Raw genomic sequence first — 14424 nt, 5'->3', positions numbered from 1 at the left:
GCAGGAAGTCATAAAATAAAAATAAACAACAATAGTTTTGCTATGTTTCCACTCATAGTGCAAATGACCTTCTGGCCTCAGTGTTGCTACCATTAGAAACAGACCACGGGACGGACAAGCGGGCGCTACAGAGGAAAAGTGTTGCTGTTGATCATTATTTTCACACCGCTGTAGCAATAAAACCCGAGGGTAATCTGTCTTATATTATGTAGGCTCAAAGATGAAAAATAAATAAACGTTTACCGTAGAAGACACACATAGTCCACTGCTCTGCTGAACGGCGACTGCAGCACTTTACGATCTCTAGTGTGTCCCGACGGTGTGACCATGAATTTATTCATGTTTCTCATAAACAAGGCATCAAATCATAATGAAATAGATGGACTTTTAGCCACAATATCAGTTATAAAAATAGAGATATCTTACAGTTGAGTGTTTAGGGCTTATGTATATATTTTTTCCCCATTTTTCTTTTTGTTAAAAGTGTTCTTATTTCTTTAACGGGTAAAACGATGCTAGCTCTGACAGTGACAGCCACTTCCAGCATATCCCTAAAACGATGCTAGCTCTGACAGTGACAGCCACTTCCAGCACATCGCTTCAAAATACAGAAAAAAGGCAAACTGCAAATTGCAAAAAGAAAAGCTTCTTGGTTTGCCTTTTCTCTTTTACAGCAAAACAGAATAATTGACTATATTCACACAACTGCCATTTTTGCTCCCATGTTTATATGACGTGAGAGCAATGGTCGCTATGCGAATATGGTCAACTGTCATTGAAAGTATTTCATAAATTACATATAGTGTCTTCTATTATCTGGCTTAGAAGTACAGCAAGGAAAGATAGCTAAAGCTGGACAGGAGCAGAGGCATAAACATACAGAGTTCGGCCATGTTTTCACCCTGGCTGCCATTTTGGTGCCTTTTATGATCGCATACAGTATAGAGAGATCTGACAGCTGTTAAATGTTGGTAGTATATAAGTAATATAATGTGTGGTAATATAACATATATACTGTACATACTATTCGAAGCTTACTCTAACAATCTCCCCTTGAGTCTAGATACTTTACCGTATGTCAAGCCTTGGCGGAGTCAAGTCGTTAAAAAAAGCACGTTACATGCTTGGCTTTTGCTTTCAAAGTAAATCAACAACGGCACAGAACATGTCAGAAGTCGAGTGCTAAACATTGTCCGAACTCCATTTGTATCCATGACCCTGGGCTGGACGGAGTGGAGGGAGGAGGGGGGGTTGTTTATACGGGGGCAGACCTCCTCCTCTTGCTGCTGATGCTGCGGTAGTTGTACGGTCTCATCTTCATCTCCACGAAGGGAATGGAGAACTCATGGCCCTTCCAGTGGTACCAGTTGATGCCCTGCGACAGAAACAGAGGGCTAAGTGGCCATATATATACCTTTAGCTATCTATACCTGGCAGGGCCTGGCATCCCTGTCACACAGTGCTGTGAGAGGGGCCTGATGTGACAGGGCCTGGCATCCCTGTCACACAGTGCTGTGAGAGGGGCCTGATGTGACAGGGCCTGGCATCCCTGTCACACAGTGCTGTGAGAGGGGCCTGATGTGACAGGGCCTGGCATCCCCGTCACACAGTGCTGTGAGAGGGGCCTGATGTGACAGGGCCTGGCATCCCTGTCACACAGTGCTGTGAGAGGGGCCTGATGTGACAGGGCCTGGCATCCCTGTCACACAGTGCTGTGAGAGGGGCCTGCTGTGACAGGGCCTGGCATCCCCGCCACACAGTGCTGTGAGAGGGGCCTGCTGTGACAGGGCCTGGCATCCCCGTCACACAGTGCTGTGAGAGGGGCCTGATGTGACAGGGCCTGGCATCCCTGTCACACAGTGCTGTGAGAGGGGCCTGATGTGACAGGGCCTGGCATCCCTGTCACACAGTGCTGTGAGAGGGGCCTGATGTGACAGGGCCTGGCATCCCTGTCACACAGTGCTGTGAGAGGGGCCTGATGTGACAGGGCCTGGCATCCCTGTCACACAGTGCTGTGAGAGGGGCCTGATGTGACAGGGCCTGGCATCCCTGTCACACAGTGCTGTGAGAGGGGCCTGATGTGACAGGGCCTCGCATCCCCGTCACACAGTGCTGTGAGAGGGGCCTGATGTGACAGGGCCTGGCATTCCCGTCACACAGTGGTGTGAGAGGGGCCTGATGTGACAGGGCCTGGCATCCCTGTCACACAGTGCTGTGAGAGGGGCCTGATGTGACAGGGCCTGGCATCCCCGTCACACAGTGCTGTGAGAGGGGCCTGATGTGACAGGGCCTGGCATCCCCGTCACACAGTGCTGTGAGAGGGGCCTGCTGTGACAGGGCCTGGCATCCCTGTCACACAGTGCTGTGAGAGGGGCCTGCTGTGACAGGGCCTGGCATCCCTGTCACACAGTGCTGTGAGAGGGGCCTGATGTGACAGGGCCTGGCATCCCTGTCACACAGTGCTGTGAGAGGGGCCTGATGTGACAGGGCCTGGCATCCCTGTCACACAGTGCTGTGAGAGGGGCCTGCTGTGACAGGGCCTGGCATCCCTGTCACACAGTGCTGTGAGAGGGGCCTGATGTGACACAATAACCAGTGCCTTATAGTCACAATGACCAGTACCATAAGACACAATGACCAGTACCATAAGACACAATGACCAGTATCATGACAACCTGTGACAGGGATATTTGACCGTTTCCACCCAGCCAGGGTTAAAAAAAGGGGGATTCAAATTAAATTACGGTATATGTTTTAATCAAATACATTCTCAAACTAGATAGAATACATTTTGTAGTAGAGAGCTTGAACCTTAATTGAAGAAGTAAACCTTATGGTTCCATAATAAACTGCAGGGGCACTGATTGGAAATAGCTGGAGGGTTTTTTATACAAGAGAGAAAGAAAAGGTGCTCACACTCCCACCTTTTTCATACCATGGATGGAATTGTTTCCTTTCAAGTCATACAACTGATTTTCAAAAAGCCTAATTGGTGATCACCAAAAAGCATTTCTGACTTTGCTCTTACATGAATCTCAGGTCATGCGGGACCGGTCTACAAACAGTTCCCAGAGTTAAAATAGAACATGATGAGGCAGCGTCTAGTTATTTTGCCACACATAGTTGGAACAAGAGGTCTTGTGGTCTTAAAGCTTGTGCCAACACTGACTTAAATCCAGTCTAAAAGCCTTTTTTGTTCAGTACTGCCTTTTGCTTAGAACAAACAAAATGTCAGCTTACAAATTTCCTTTTTTTCTGTATGCTTTATGTATGCCTTTGATTAATTGACTTTGTGTATGAAATGTACTACACAAATAAACCTACAGCATCATGGCTAAACATGACTAGGCTCAATTCAACCTCAACCCTGCTCATTTTTGAAGACAGCTACAATGTGATTGTGAACACAACAACGCAGCCTTACACTCCAAACCACCACAATCACACCACTGGTTTCATGTACAGCTTTACACAAAACGTTCAATTAAACAACGTTCTGCTGCGTACAATTCCCTTTTGTTTGCCTGTATGTCCGTTTTTTTTAGGACTGTCTATAGTTTCGTTTCATCTGTGTCATCAAAAGGATGCTTGAAGGTGCCGAAAGGGGAACAGTGTCTGCAATGCATGATGTTGCAAGGTCTTGGCAGTTCATTGCAATCACACAGCCCATGTCCTCCACAGAGCATCACTAGGGAGACTTCATTAACAGGCTTTTTACAAGTTACAGCTAAATGCATTTTTTTTTAGAAACAATAAAAGACAATTAACATCAAATAAAAACATTCCATGTCACATTCATTCCATTCCATAGCCCCTAACACTGTGCAAAAAGCATGGAATACGGATGTGTATATTACAGGAAACTCCCGTTAATCTTTCCAACAAACTCCGGCAAACTCCCGAATTGTACCATCACACCTATATATTACCGTATATTACTGTATATATATGCCCGCTAAACTTGAGGTTTACGGGCAAAATACAGTGCCCATAATTGCTCGTTAACTCCTCTTTTCACGCAGTGTAACGCTAATGTTATCAGATGCATGCCTAACGTCACCATACAGTAGCCCTTACATGCACTAACCTCATGAACCATCCATTTTGTCTCCAATCAACGGGTTCGATGTCCAGAAATTCAAACACATGCATGCACACATGCATGCATACGCACAAAATAGGGAAACTGTTTATGTCTATCAAATGCAGTATGATATCCATACAGATGAAGAAACATGTACTGTGGCAAAACATGTCATTCTGAGCTCCCTGGATTCATGTGTGACGTTTTAACAATTTGTTCGATGTATCAATCAACTGACTTCCTACTAAGCAAAGTGGTCAAACCCCTGCAGTGACTGACCTGGCTGTGTCTGGACTCTCCGTATTTGCCGTTGAGGTTGGCCCGGTGGCAGTTCTTGTACCACCAGGCCCCTTTGTAAGACAGGGCACAGTTAGTGACAGCGATGTCATTGTCTCGGTCCTTTGTGGAGAACGGCCGTCCCTGGTGGTAGCTCAGAGAGTCGCCTGGGAGAAGACAAGAACACAAGGACACCGGATACAGTAGTGTTTCTAAGCCAGGGGGAAAGTAGCAGATCTACAAGCTCACAATGTGGAGCGAAGCGACACATTGTCACCACTTCTTAAACATTTGTGTTCTAATTTATGACATTTCTTGGAAAAAAACCATTACATTTTGTATGAAATTTGTTTTTTTGGGAATGTTCTTTTTATTGTTATTTATAATAATAATATTAATAATTAAAAACAAAATGTAGGAAACCAAAAACAATTTTTTACACGACCCACACATGGGTCCCCGACCCACTGTTTGGGAAACAGTGCCTTAACGGGTGCATGGCTCTGGCGTTATAAAGTGTACTGTGAATTGGGGTGCCGGAGATGAAAATGTTGTAAAATGTAGGCCTAATTTACGTCCATTGCCTAAAGGCATATCACACTGAAAATGTTGAGAATCAATGATGTAGTGGATGCAAAGAAACACTGACATATGGCTTGGCAACTAGACGATGTGGGCCTTGAAGGGGACGAACAGACTGGGGCGATAAGAGAGGAGGAGGAGAGAGAGAGAGAGAGAGAGAGAGACAGAGAGAGAGAGGAGGAGGAATTCTAAGCAGCATAAGGGGATAACATGGAGGTCCAGACATAATGGCTCTCCTGACAGACAGAATGGAGTGCAGCAGAAGCAGAAGGAGGGGGAGCGGAAGGCAGAGTATCCATGAGGGAGAAAGCACTTTTAAGTCATGAGGGGCTGAAGCAGTTAGAGGACGCAGAGGGAAAGAGGAAGAGGAGAAAGGAGGAGGAAGGATATGAGAGGAAGAAAGCATATGGCAGATGGCAGACGAGAGAGGAAGGGGTGGGTGTTTTAACTTGAACCCATGGTACCAAGTGAATAAGAACAACATACACAAATTATTTAATTGTCAAAAGACTCAGAAATAGCTGATCAATGAAGCTTCACAACATGTTGCACGTTATGTTGATACATCCGGAGATTCCAGAGAAATCTTCTCTTATGGGAGTCCCTGGCACAGAATCTTTTCAAATGGTGCCAAATACAAATCGATTTTGAGAGCCTACATACTCTAAGACTGTGCTTTCGAATTATGCACATCTACAATGCAAAGGGCTTAATTACAGTCTGCAGAGCCAGCTCCACACACACTTGCCAACCACGTACCAGCGGTGCCGTTGTACTCCCCTATCCTCAGCTTGTAGAGGTTCCTGGCATCCCCGAGGGAGAACTTGTCGTAATTAGCGTAGACCGACTCCTGTCCGTCCTTCATGTCGATCCTCAGTTCATACCGGCCCTGGGCAGCGATCTTCTGAATGTTGTCCAAGCCTGGAGACAGTGTTGTTTTTGACAGAAAATTTAGATTTTAGTTTTTAGTCATGGTCTCTTGAATGGTTTGAATTCAGTTTTAGTCGCATTTTAGTCACCCGGAATGTTTTAGTGTTAGTCTAGTTTTAGTCGACTAAATATCATAAGATTTTAGTCGACTAAATCTACGGTTGATTTAGTCGACTAAAATGTATTTTGGCGGGGCCTTGATGCCATCAATAGGCCTAATATCACACTTGCTGAAAATAGCAGCTCTACAAGCTCACAAAGCATCGACGCGTTTGCTTGTGTGCTTGTAGATCTGCTTTTGGAGTAGTGGAAAATGACTTATACCGGTACTTGATCTCTTGTCCACTAGTCCCTTCCTAACATTTTAGTCTAGTTTTTATTTGTTGATAAAAATTGTCAGTATATTTAGTCTTGGTTTTAGTCATCGTATAGGTTAGTTTTCATTTAGTTTCCATTTAGTTTTCGTCAGTGAAAAAAGGTAGTCGATGAACATTTTTCATCTTAGTTTTAGTCGACAAAATCAACACTGCCTGAGAGAGAGAAGTGATGCAAAATAAATAAATAAATAAATAAATAATAACTAAACGGTTAGTTTTTATCATGATCACTCCAAGGTGGCAGAGACACAAAGCTGTGGTCCTGTGCATGCTGCCATGACCTAGTGAATGTACTGTATATTACATGTTAATTGACAGTGCACACGACACCTGACCATGTATGTCCAAAACTGTTACTTTTCAGGAAAAACGTACAAAACAGACTTCCCATTTCTACTACTTCTACTTTCAAATAAAAAAAATGCACCGTGAGGCGACACGTCGTGAGCTTGAAGATCTTCTATTTTCACTACTTTTGTGCAACACTCTTTGAGGTATTAATTTAAGAAAAACACACAACCAGTTGAAATATGGGCGATACAATATTTCTGCCCGACGGACAGCGATATAATATGGTACATTAAAAGAGCCATATCTTCAGACACGCCAATGGAAATACATTTGATATCGAGTGATTGACATTATCAAGCGTGGAGGACCGTGTTTTCCCTGTCCTCTCTACACATATATCTCACAAGTGACATCGTTTGCGAGATATATTGCTTTGCTCCCCTATCTCCAAGGTAGCAGACATGAGGCCTATTTGGGTCCGGTTAAACCATTTAGACCTGGAGACGCATCTGTGTCACCTCATAGCTTTTTACCACTTTTACAACAATTAATTGAAACTTTAGCTGTTGAAAAATAGCAGATCTATACATGCTACAAACTTGTAGATCTTCTAGATCGGGATGATGTGCGCACATTTTGAATACATATATTATTTCACAGTCAACATTTTTAACTCAAATAATTGCAGATCGGCGTCTGCTGAAACAAACGTTTTTCTGAAAACGGTCATGATTTAGAAGACATTTATAGAATCTGGTCTCAGTTCTAAATGGCTTAAACCCAGACACAGAGTGGGACGATAAGGCCCACCACGCCGCCCTGAGAGATTGGAGCTGGGTTCACTATCAGTTCCAGATGACGACAGCAGCAACACGTGCCCACTGGCACTGAAAGCTGTTCCCTTATTCAACCTTTCAGCAGAAACACCACATGGTGGTATTATAGATGAAGCACGTATAACGGGTGCTAGTTCAAATTCAAAACCAGAAAAATAGAAGAAAAACTACCAAAAAAAACACCAACAACCTTGAAGTCTGTGCTGATAAGAAGCTGAGGTTAGAGGGGGAAACATGTGGGCCTGTTGTAATGTGTCAATGGAAAGATGATAAAAGCGCTGTTACAAAGCAGAGGCCCCGAGGGAAAACCAATTGCTGTAATAACATTTAGTTAAACACTGAGCCAAAGTCCAATTTGCAGAGCATAATTCCATCGGCTCGTCTGCGATTTATCTGTATTTTTGTTCCACTGATTTTTTTTCGTCTTTCCTTTTCCCCCCTTTTTTTAATAATCCGGTTTTTATTCATCTTCTCCTTTGCCATTTGCATTTGATCGGTAGGTCAAAACGTAGCATATTCAAAGGAATTACCATAAAAGGAAAAGTCCTTTAGGTACTCAATTATATTCAATGGGCACAGGCAGCGAACAACCAACATAAACCTTTCTTCAGTGTTACACAATACAGTAGAAGTGTCTTATATAATGTAGTGTCCACAAGAGGCGCCTTACATAGTCGTTACAAAAACTATATCCTAACTCATTACTTTATACTTAAAGGAGAAATCGACACCAAAACACATGTACCCGGAATCCGCCTATAATCCTGTCCCAACATATGTATGTTGGCCTTGAATTGGTTCATATATGCCCTATAGTGTTCTCAAGCAGTGTATGGGACTGTCAATTAACACCAAGCTAAACCACAGCCAATGAAGACAGAATCAAGGTTGGAATTGACCGTTTACTTGTATACTTCTTTGATGACTTGATGGTAAAAACTGTAAAATAATAAAACAATACAAACATTCAGTGTCTGTTCTAAATTGACAGCATTGCACACCCAGGCAATTAGAAATCACACTGTGGCTAAACCACATACACACTGCAGTGTAATTAGCAAGAGGACATACACCTGCAGTCCTGCACTGCTCTGCAGACAGCAGCAAACATTGTTTAGAATTCCAAATAAACATACACAGAATATCATATCATATCACAGAAAGTTACAATAACTGGATTCACCAGCACAACTTACGACATTGCATCAAAAATGCTCCCAAGTGGGTAAGATGTGTTTAAAGACTCAAGCTCTGAGCAGGTCTGCCTTCTCTAGCTCTGCTGCATGCAAAATGGTGCTAACAGGAAGTGACTCATTAAAGTGAGTTTTCAAAATAAAGCAGTGGTATTCACAATAAAGTATTCACAAACTTTTCTACTCTAAACAGAAATATTGTTGAATATAATTGCCTTAAAGGCAAGACATGCCCCCTGTTGTTCATTTTCAAGTCTCACATGGTCAGATCCACTATCTTACATCTTCAATTCCAGGGTCATAGAATCAAGTCGGCATGCACAGGTTTTGCAAGAGACAAACTCAAGTAAGCTTCGGATTGGCTGGACTGTAACGGAAGTCCATGACCGTGGTCTAAGGCGCTCAGTGTCAGGTCACGTCATATGTCTGTCACTTTTATATTAGGGACGGCCCTTGTCTTAGGTCATAATATTATTCACACCTATACTTCGGTAAGAGTCGATGCGAATGGGCGGAGAAGTTGCCTCATTCTTGCATATTATTTAATTTGCTGCGTTTGCCTTCACATTATGTCACCCGCAGCAATTGGAAACGCAACAGGGACGTTTATCAATATGTTCAATTCAAAAACTACAGAGTGAAATCTATGATGTTAAAATTATACTCTGAGTAATAGTTAGAACGTCATGTACAATTATGGTAACGTGCATGCAGTGCATGCAAAAAAACAGTCAGTACGACGGCATCAACGCGCCAAAACACATTTTGTTTGAAATGAAGACTAAAATAAACACCCAAGAGTGATTGAATAATATATAAGTGATGAGTTCGCTAAGACCCGGACTGAAATTACTCGATTGAAGAATGAAATGAAGACTGAAAGACATCCAACAGATAAAATACATTGAACAATGTGCTGATGTGATTGCCACAGATAATGGTGATATAAAATACTGAGTCAAATTAACATTTTGAGCAGATCTTCCTTTCTGGAATATAAAATATGTTCCCTGTCTTGGAGTGGGTTTGTGTTATGTTGGCAAGAGAGTTTTATATAATCATATCTGAACATGCATGATCAAAGGTAATATTAGAAACAATTAAAAGTCCCCAGCAGCAGCTTGTAAGCCATGACATTGGGTTTTAATACAACTTTTATATAGAGGCGAGGACAGAGGGAAAGAAAAACTAGCTCTGGTGTCAAATCATGACAAATGTCATGTTTTTACGATAGACTACATACCGTGGCCTGGCGGGTCCGCAACCCATAGCCTGGCAGAATGATTGCTTTGCAATTTGCTAGTTTCATCGTTAGGCCAACTTGCTGAACAATGGTGGAACTTCAGTCACTGTGAACCACTGTGAACCACCGCTGTGGTCCGACCAACAAAGAACAGGATAATGGTCGGTCACATATTGTCCTCAGTCATTTCTTTAACTTCATTACATCTTCAAGCTAACTTTGTGTTCAGCAGGCAGCAGGGAGAATGGATTGTCCTCCAGCAGTAATAAAAACAGATACTTTAAAACCGATACAGTAATAATGACAGCTTAATTTCCATATTCTTTACTGCTGGCCAGTTAAGGGCCTGTTCCTTTCGCAGTGAATGGATTTAATATGAGTGTTTATGACTCCATGCAACTGAATGGATTGCTGTTCAGTGCACAGCAGTGGCGGTGATTAGCTAAATGTTGCTCTGGGGTCAGAACAGCTGTCCGGCCCGCAACAGAAGGACAATGAAGGTCAAACATGTTGACACTGTATAAAACCTGACCTGACCATCTGTACTACAGTTTGTGCAATGACCTTTTTGCTACTACATTTTCTGTTATTATTATTTTTCATTATGTCCAAACCTTTTTCTTTTCTTTTTTAGTTGCACATAATGTGAAAATGGTTCACTCCTCCTGTAAGTTAGCGTGCGTGCATGCAGTATCAATGTATGTGCTAGAATGTGGTCCTAGATGCAAAGGATTAATCTAGAAATAAGGGCTGTCACATTGTACCTCAAAATGTGAAAGACCCCATCAAATCTAAATCAATGTTTGAATCTATCTACAGTAGCTTATTTTAAGTTGACAAGACGACCCAATATGAGCCTTAAGGTGCATGTGTTTCATCCCATCCATGGACCAAGTCCAACACTCTTATTCCCTATAAAACACTTAAAGATGCATGCTGCTATAGCCATTTCATGGGGCTTTTAAATGCACAGCGACGTTAATGCACATTACACAATGACAATATCGAGAGCATGGGTGGTTAGCTTACAGTAGCTGCCTCCACATGAGATGCGTTAAGATGTGAGACATCATTAATCAACATGCTGTGAGTGCAGGGGGACTCGCGCAGTAGACTGCCATCAGAATGTTTCAAGTCAATTTGAACAAACTATTTAATACTTTTGACATTGTTCGTCATAACAACTGTGCAAAACCCATTACGTTATCCACAGCCCTGTGTGTGTCCTGTGCATAAATGTTTACATCACAGGCCGTGAATGGGTAGAAAGGTCTGATGACTTTTTAATGTAAGAGGGCATTTACACCATACGTGTCGTTATGTCAAAGCTCTGTAGCTCACATTATGTTTCTCCCAGAACGAGGGTTTACGGTATTTCAAATAGGTTGAAAAGGTGATTGCTCATCCTTTGTTGACCCAAGACTTCACAGATTTGTGAAGTAAAACTGTCCAAATGGTCAACCAGTTCACTGGGCAGAACTGTAGTAATGGACATCTGTGTGCAGCGGGCCGGCTCCGTGCAGCTGCTGCTGAGCGTTGCTATACAGCGCTAACAGGATGTTCTCACACACACACACACACACACACACACACACACACACACACACACACACACACACACACACACACACACACACACACACACACACACACACACACACACACACACACACACACACACACACACACACACACACACACACACACACACACACACACACACACACACACACACACCTGATCTGTTACTTCTGGTTGGAATAACGTGTTTCTTCCACGTGCTACGTCGAACTGGGGAAAACGGTGAAATCAGAAATCACAAGAAAAGAAGCAGCTTGGACTCCTCATGCACTGAAGGAAGCATGAAGTCAGTCCAATGCTCTCCCCACGTTGGCGGGAGGGATTACATAATATAGGCAATTGACACTGGGTGAAAAAATGGGTTACAAAACTGTGGCGTGGGATAAAAACTTTACAAAAAAGATCTTTTGAAAATCGCGGATCTATAAAAGCTCATAAAGCGTCACATTACGGCGCATTGTGAGCTTGTAGATCGGCTATTTTCAAATGGCCGAAATAGGGTTGAAGTGGGTAATGGGGGTCAAATCTATCTAAGTAACTATAAAGTTTTCAAATAAATTTGGATCTGAGATGTAGTGGAGTAGAAGTATTGGACATTGGAAATACTACAGTAAAGTAAAAAAGAAAAAAAAAGAAAAAAACTCAAAATTATACTTAGGTACAGTACTTAAGTAAATGTACTAAATTGCTGTTGTGTAATCCAGCAGCAGAGCTCGGACGGCTGGAGGCATGGGAGCACACATGCAGGGAGCACTTGATTTGACACAGCCTGAGGTGACATTAAGCCGAGCTTTTATGGACGTACAGTATGAAGAGGGATAATAAAAGGAGAGGAGCGAGGGAATAAGTGCATCTCAGAATAAGGTAATGTAATCCCCTACAGCGTGAAAATGCACAGGCTCAAAAATTCTATTTAGCGGTCCTTCTGTCCTCGAGTGCCGTGATAGAAGGATCATTCTCACAGGACTTGATTCCCACACAGGCTATGAGTTAAGCCAGGGGGTAGATTTCCATGAAGAATAGTGTATCGTGGCTTTGGGATGTGGCTTTTTAGAAGAGAATACATGAATGAATAAAGAAGAAAATATTAAATTCCTCTGCGCTATATGAGGTGCGTGACTCTGATAATGGAGACCTAGGCGCAGAGAGTTTTCCTGCATGTATCTGCATGTATTTTGTGTTGTTTCAGTAGCACTGGAGCAAGAGAATGTCACAGTATGAAAGTCTTTATCAACTGAAACAAGCTTCTAATCTAAATATTTATCATCAGCACAAGGGTTGGGAGGTTCAACACAGCAGCGGAGTTGGTACAACTTCTTGGTCAAAAGGCCAGCGTAAGTCAAAAGAAACAAACTCACTGCAACATTCTCAAACCAATAATAGACCTTTCTCAACATCTGGACCACCAGCGGTCCAATTGTGCCTGCAACTGGGTCCACCAATGGAGTGTACAAATGGAACCAAATGGACCCGAATTTGGTTCCATTTGTACGCTTTTACAGTGTAGATTGGGGTCCAAGACATACAGTACAACATTTTATCAAATGGATGTCCGTGGGCCGTTGAAATGGAACGGACAATCACTGACAATCACTGCATTAGACTGAGAGAGCAATAATGTTTATATCTCAATCCCAACTGCTCTGGGATTCTAACTAGGATATAAGACAGAAGTCCCAATAGCCATGTTGTTAGGGGGATAGCACATGGGGACAAAATACCCTGATCAGCGGGTCCCTGGTTCGATTCCTGGCTGGCCGGACCAGTTGCTGTATGGCATTCCTCTACTCTATCTCTCTCTCTCCACTATCACTATAAAAAGAAATTAACTATTAAAAATGCCAGAAAAAAAGTTCAAAAGCCATTTTTCCCCCCCGAGTTGAGATTTGCTGAATGAAAAAATGTAGGCAATATTTAATTATTATTATCCAAAAGCACAAACCATGACATAAAAGACAGGCCTTGGAAAAAGATGAGAAAAAAATGAGAGAAAATAGAAAGAAAATGTCGGCTGGGTTCTATTGTTTTTGTCTTAAGACAAATACCAAGTCATTTCAAGGAGAGCTTTGTGAGAATCCACTAAACTAATGAATTAGACTTTTTGACATCAAGTGATGAGATGAACAAAGAGTGCTGACCTTCTGCAGTGTTCGTTTGCACAGACACTGGCAAATAGCTGCTCTTTTGTCTCGAGGGTCAGGCAAGCGTTGGTTTATTGCACAAGTCTAAAATTGAGGTGACACACTTTAATCACGGGAAATGTGTTGCTCTTTTCAAGTGACATTTTGTGATTTTCTTTTCAGCATTATCTTTTGACAAAGAATCTCACTCTCTTGTTCATTCACAAGTGTTGAATCATATAACGCACGCACACACGCAGTCACGCGCGCACGCACACACACACACACACACACACACACACACACACACACACACACACACACACACACACACACACACACACACACACACACACACACACACACACACAAAAGGCAAACCTATATATCCGACTGAGTCCTCGTAATTCAGCTCATACATTTTTTTTGCAGGTTTACACTGAATCATACCATTTGAATATGCCCCGCTAGCAACTCCTAGAGACCATACTGCTGTATGTACATTCAACCAGATATTTTAGTTAGGGTAGATCAAGCTAAATCCATGGGGTCGGTCGCTACTCGCTACCAAAACCAGTAGTGTTCATCCCCTAGGGAGCGGTGGTTTGGGAAGGCTCATTTGGACCAACTATTAGTATTACACAGCGTGAAGATGAAGCGACTGCACTGACCATGAATGTACAATTCATGGTCAGCCCACTTCTAAAAGGAGCAAGAAAGCTTGGTCACTCTTGCGCTCTCTCTCTCTCTCTCTCTCTCTCTCTCTCTCCAAATCACATTTAAATGTGACGCACTATAAGTAAAAACAAAAACAAAGCAATACATTCAACATGTACAGTATGTGCGGTATATAACAGAGCATGTACTGTAGTTCATTCTGAAAGCGAGTGTTGCACAAAAGTATAGTGAAA

At 42.6% G+C, this 14424-nt stretch overlaps 1 protein-coding gene across 1 annotated transcript in view; it reads right to left on the bottom strand.

Moving 5' to 3' along the window:
• Positions 1-1133: 1133 nt before the first annotated feature.
• The window catches only part of tnr (tenascin R (restrictin, janusin)), a gene marked incomplete at its 5' end in the record, with an annotated part of 107458 nt that continues 94167 nt past the window's right edge, over positions 1134-14424 (bottom strand). Inside the window, 3 exons of the mRNA XM_080777902.1 lie at positions 1134-1375; positions 4364-4527; positions 5702-5863. Of these exons, the coding sequence (XP_080634028.1) occupies positions 1256-1375; positions 4364-4527; positions 5702-5863 (446 nt within the window). The 3' untranslated portion in view covers positions 1134-1255. The remainder of the gene's footprint in view (positions 1376-4363; positions 4528-5701; positions 5864-14424) is intronic.

The sequence above is a fragment of the Protomyctophum bolini genome, assembly GCF_963924005.1.
Source record: "Protomyctophum bolini genome assembly, chromosome: 12".
Classification (NCBI taxonomy): domain Eukaryota; kingdom Metazoa; phylum Chordata; class Actinopteri; order Myctophiformes; family Myctophidae; genus Protomyctophum; species Protomyctophum bolini.
This window is presented reverse-complemented; position numbering and strand designations above follow the sequence as displayed.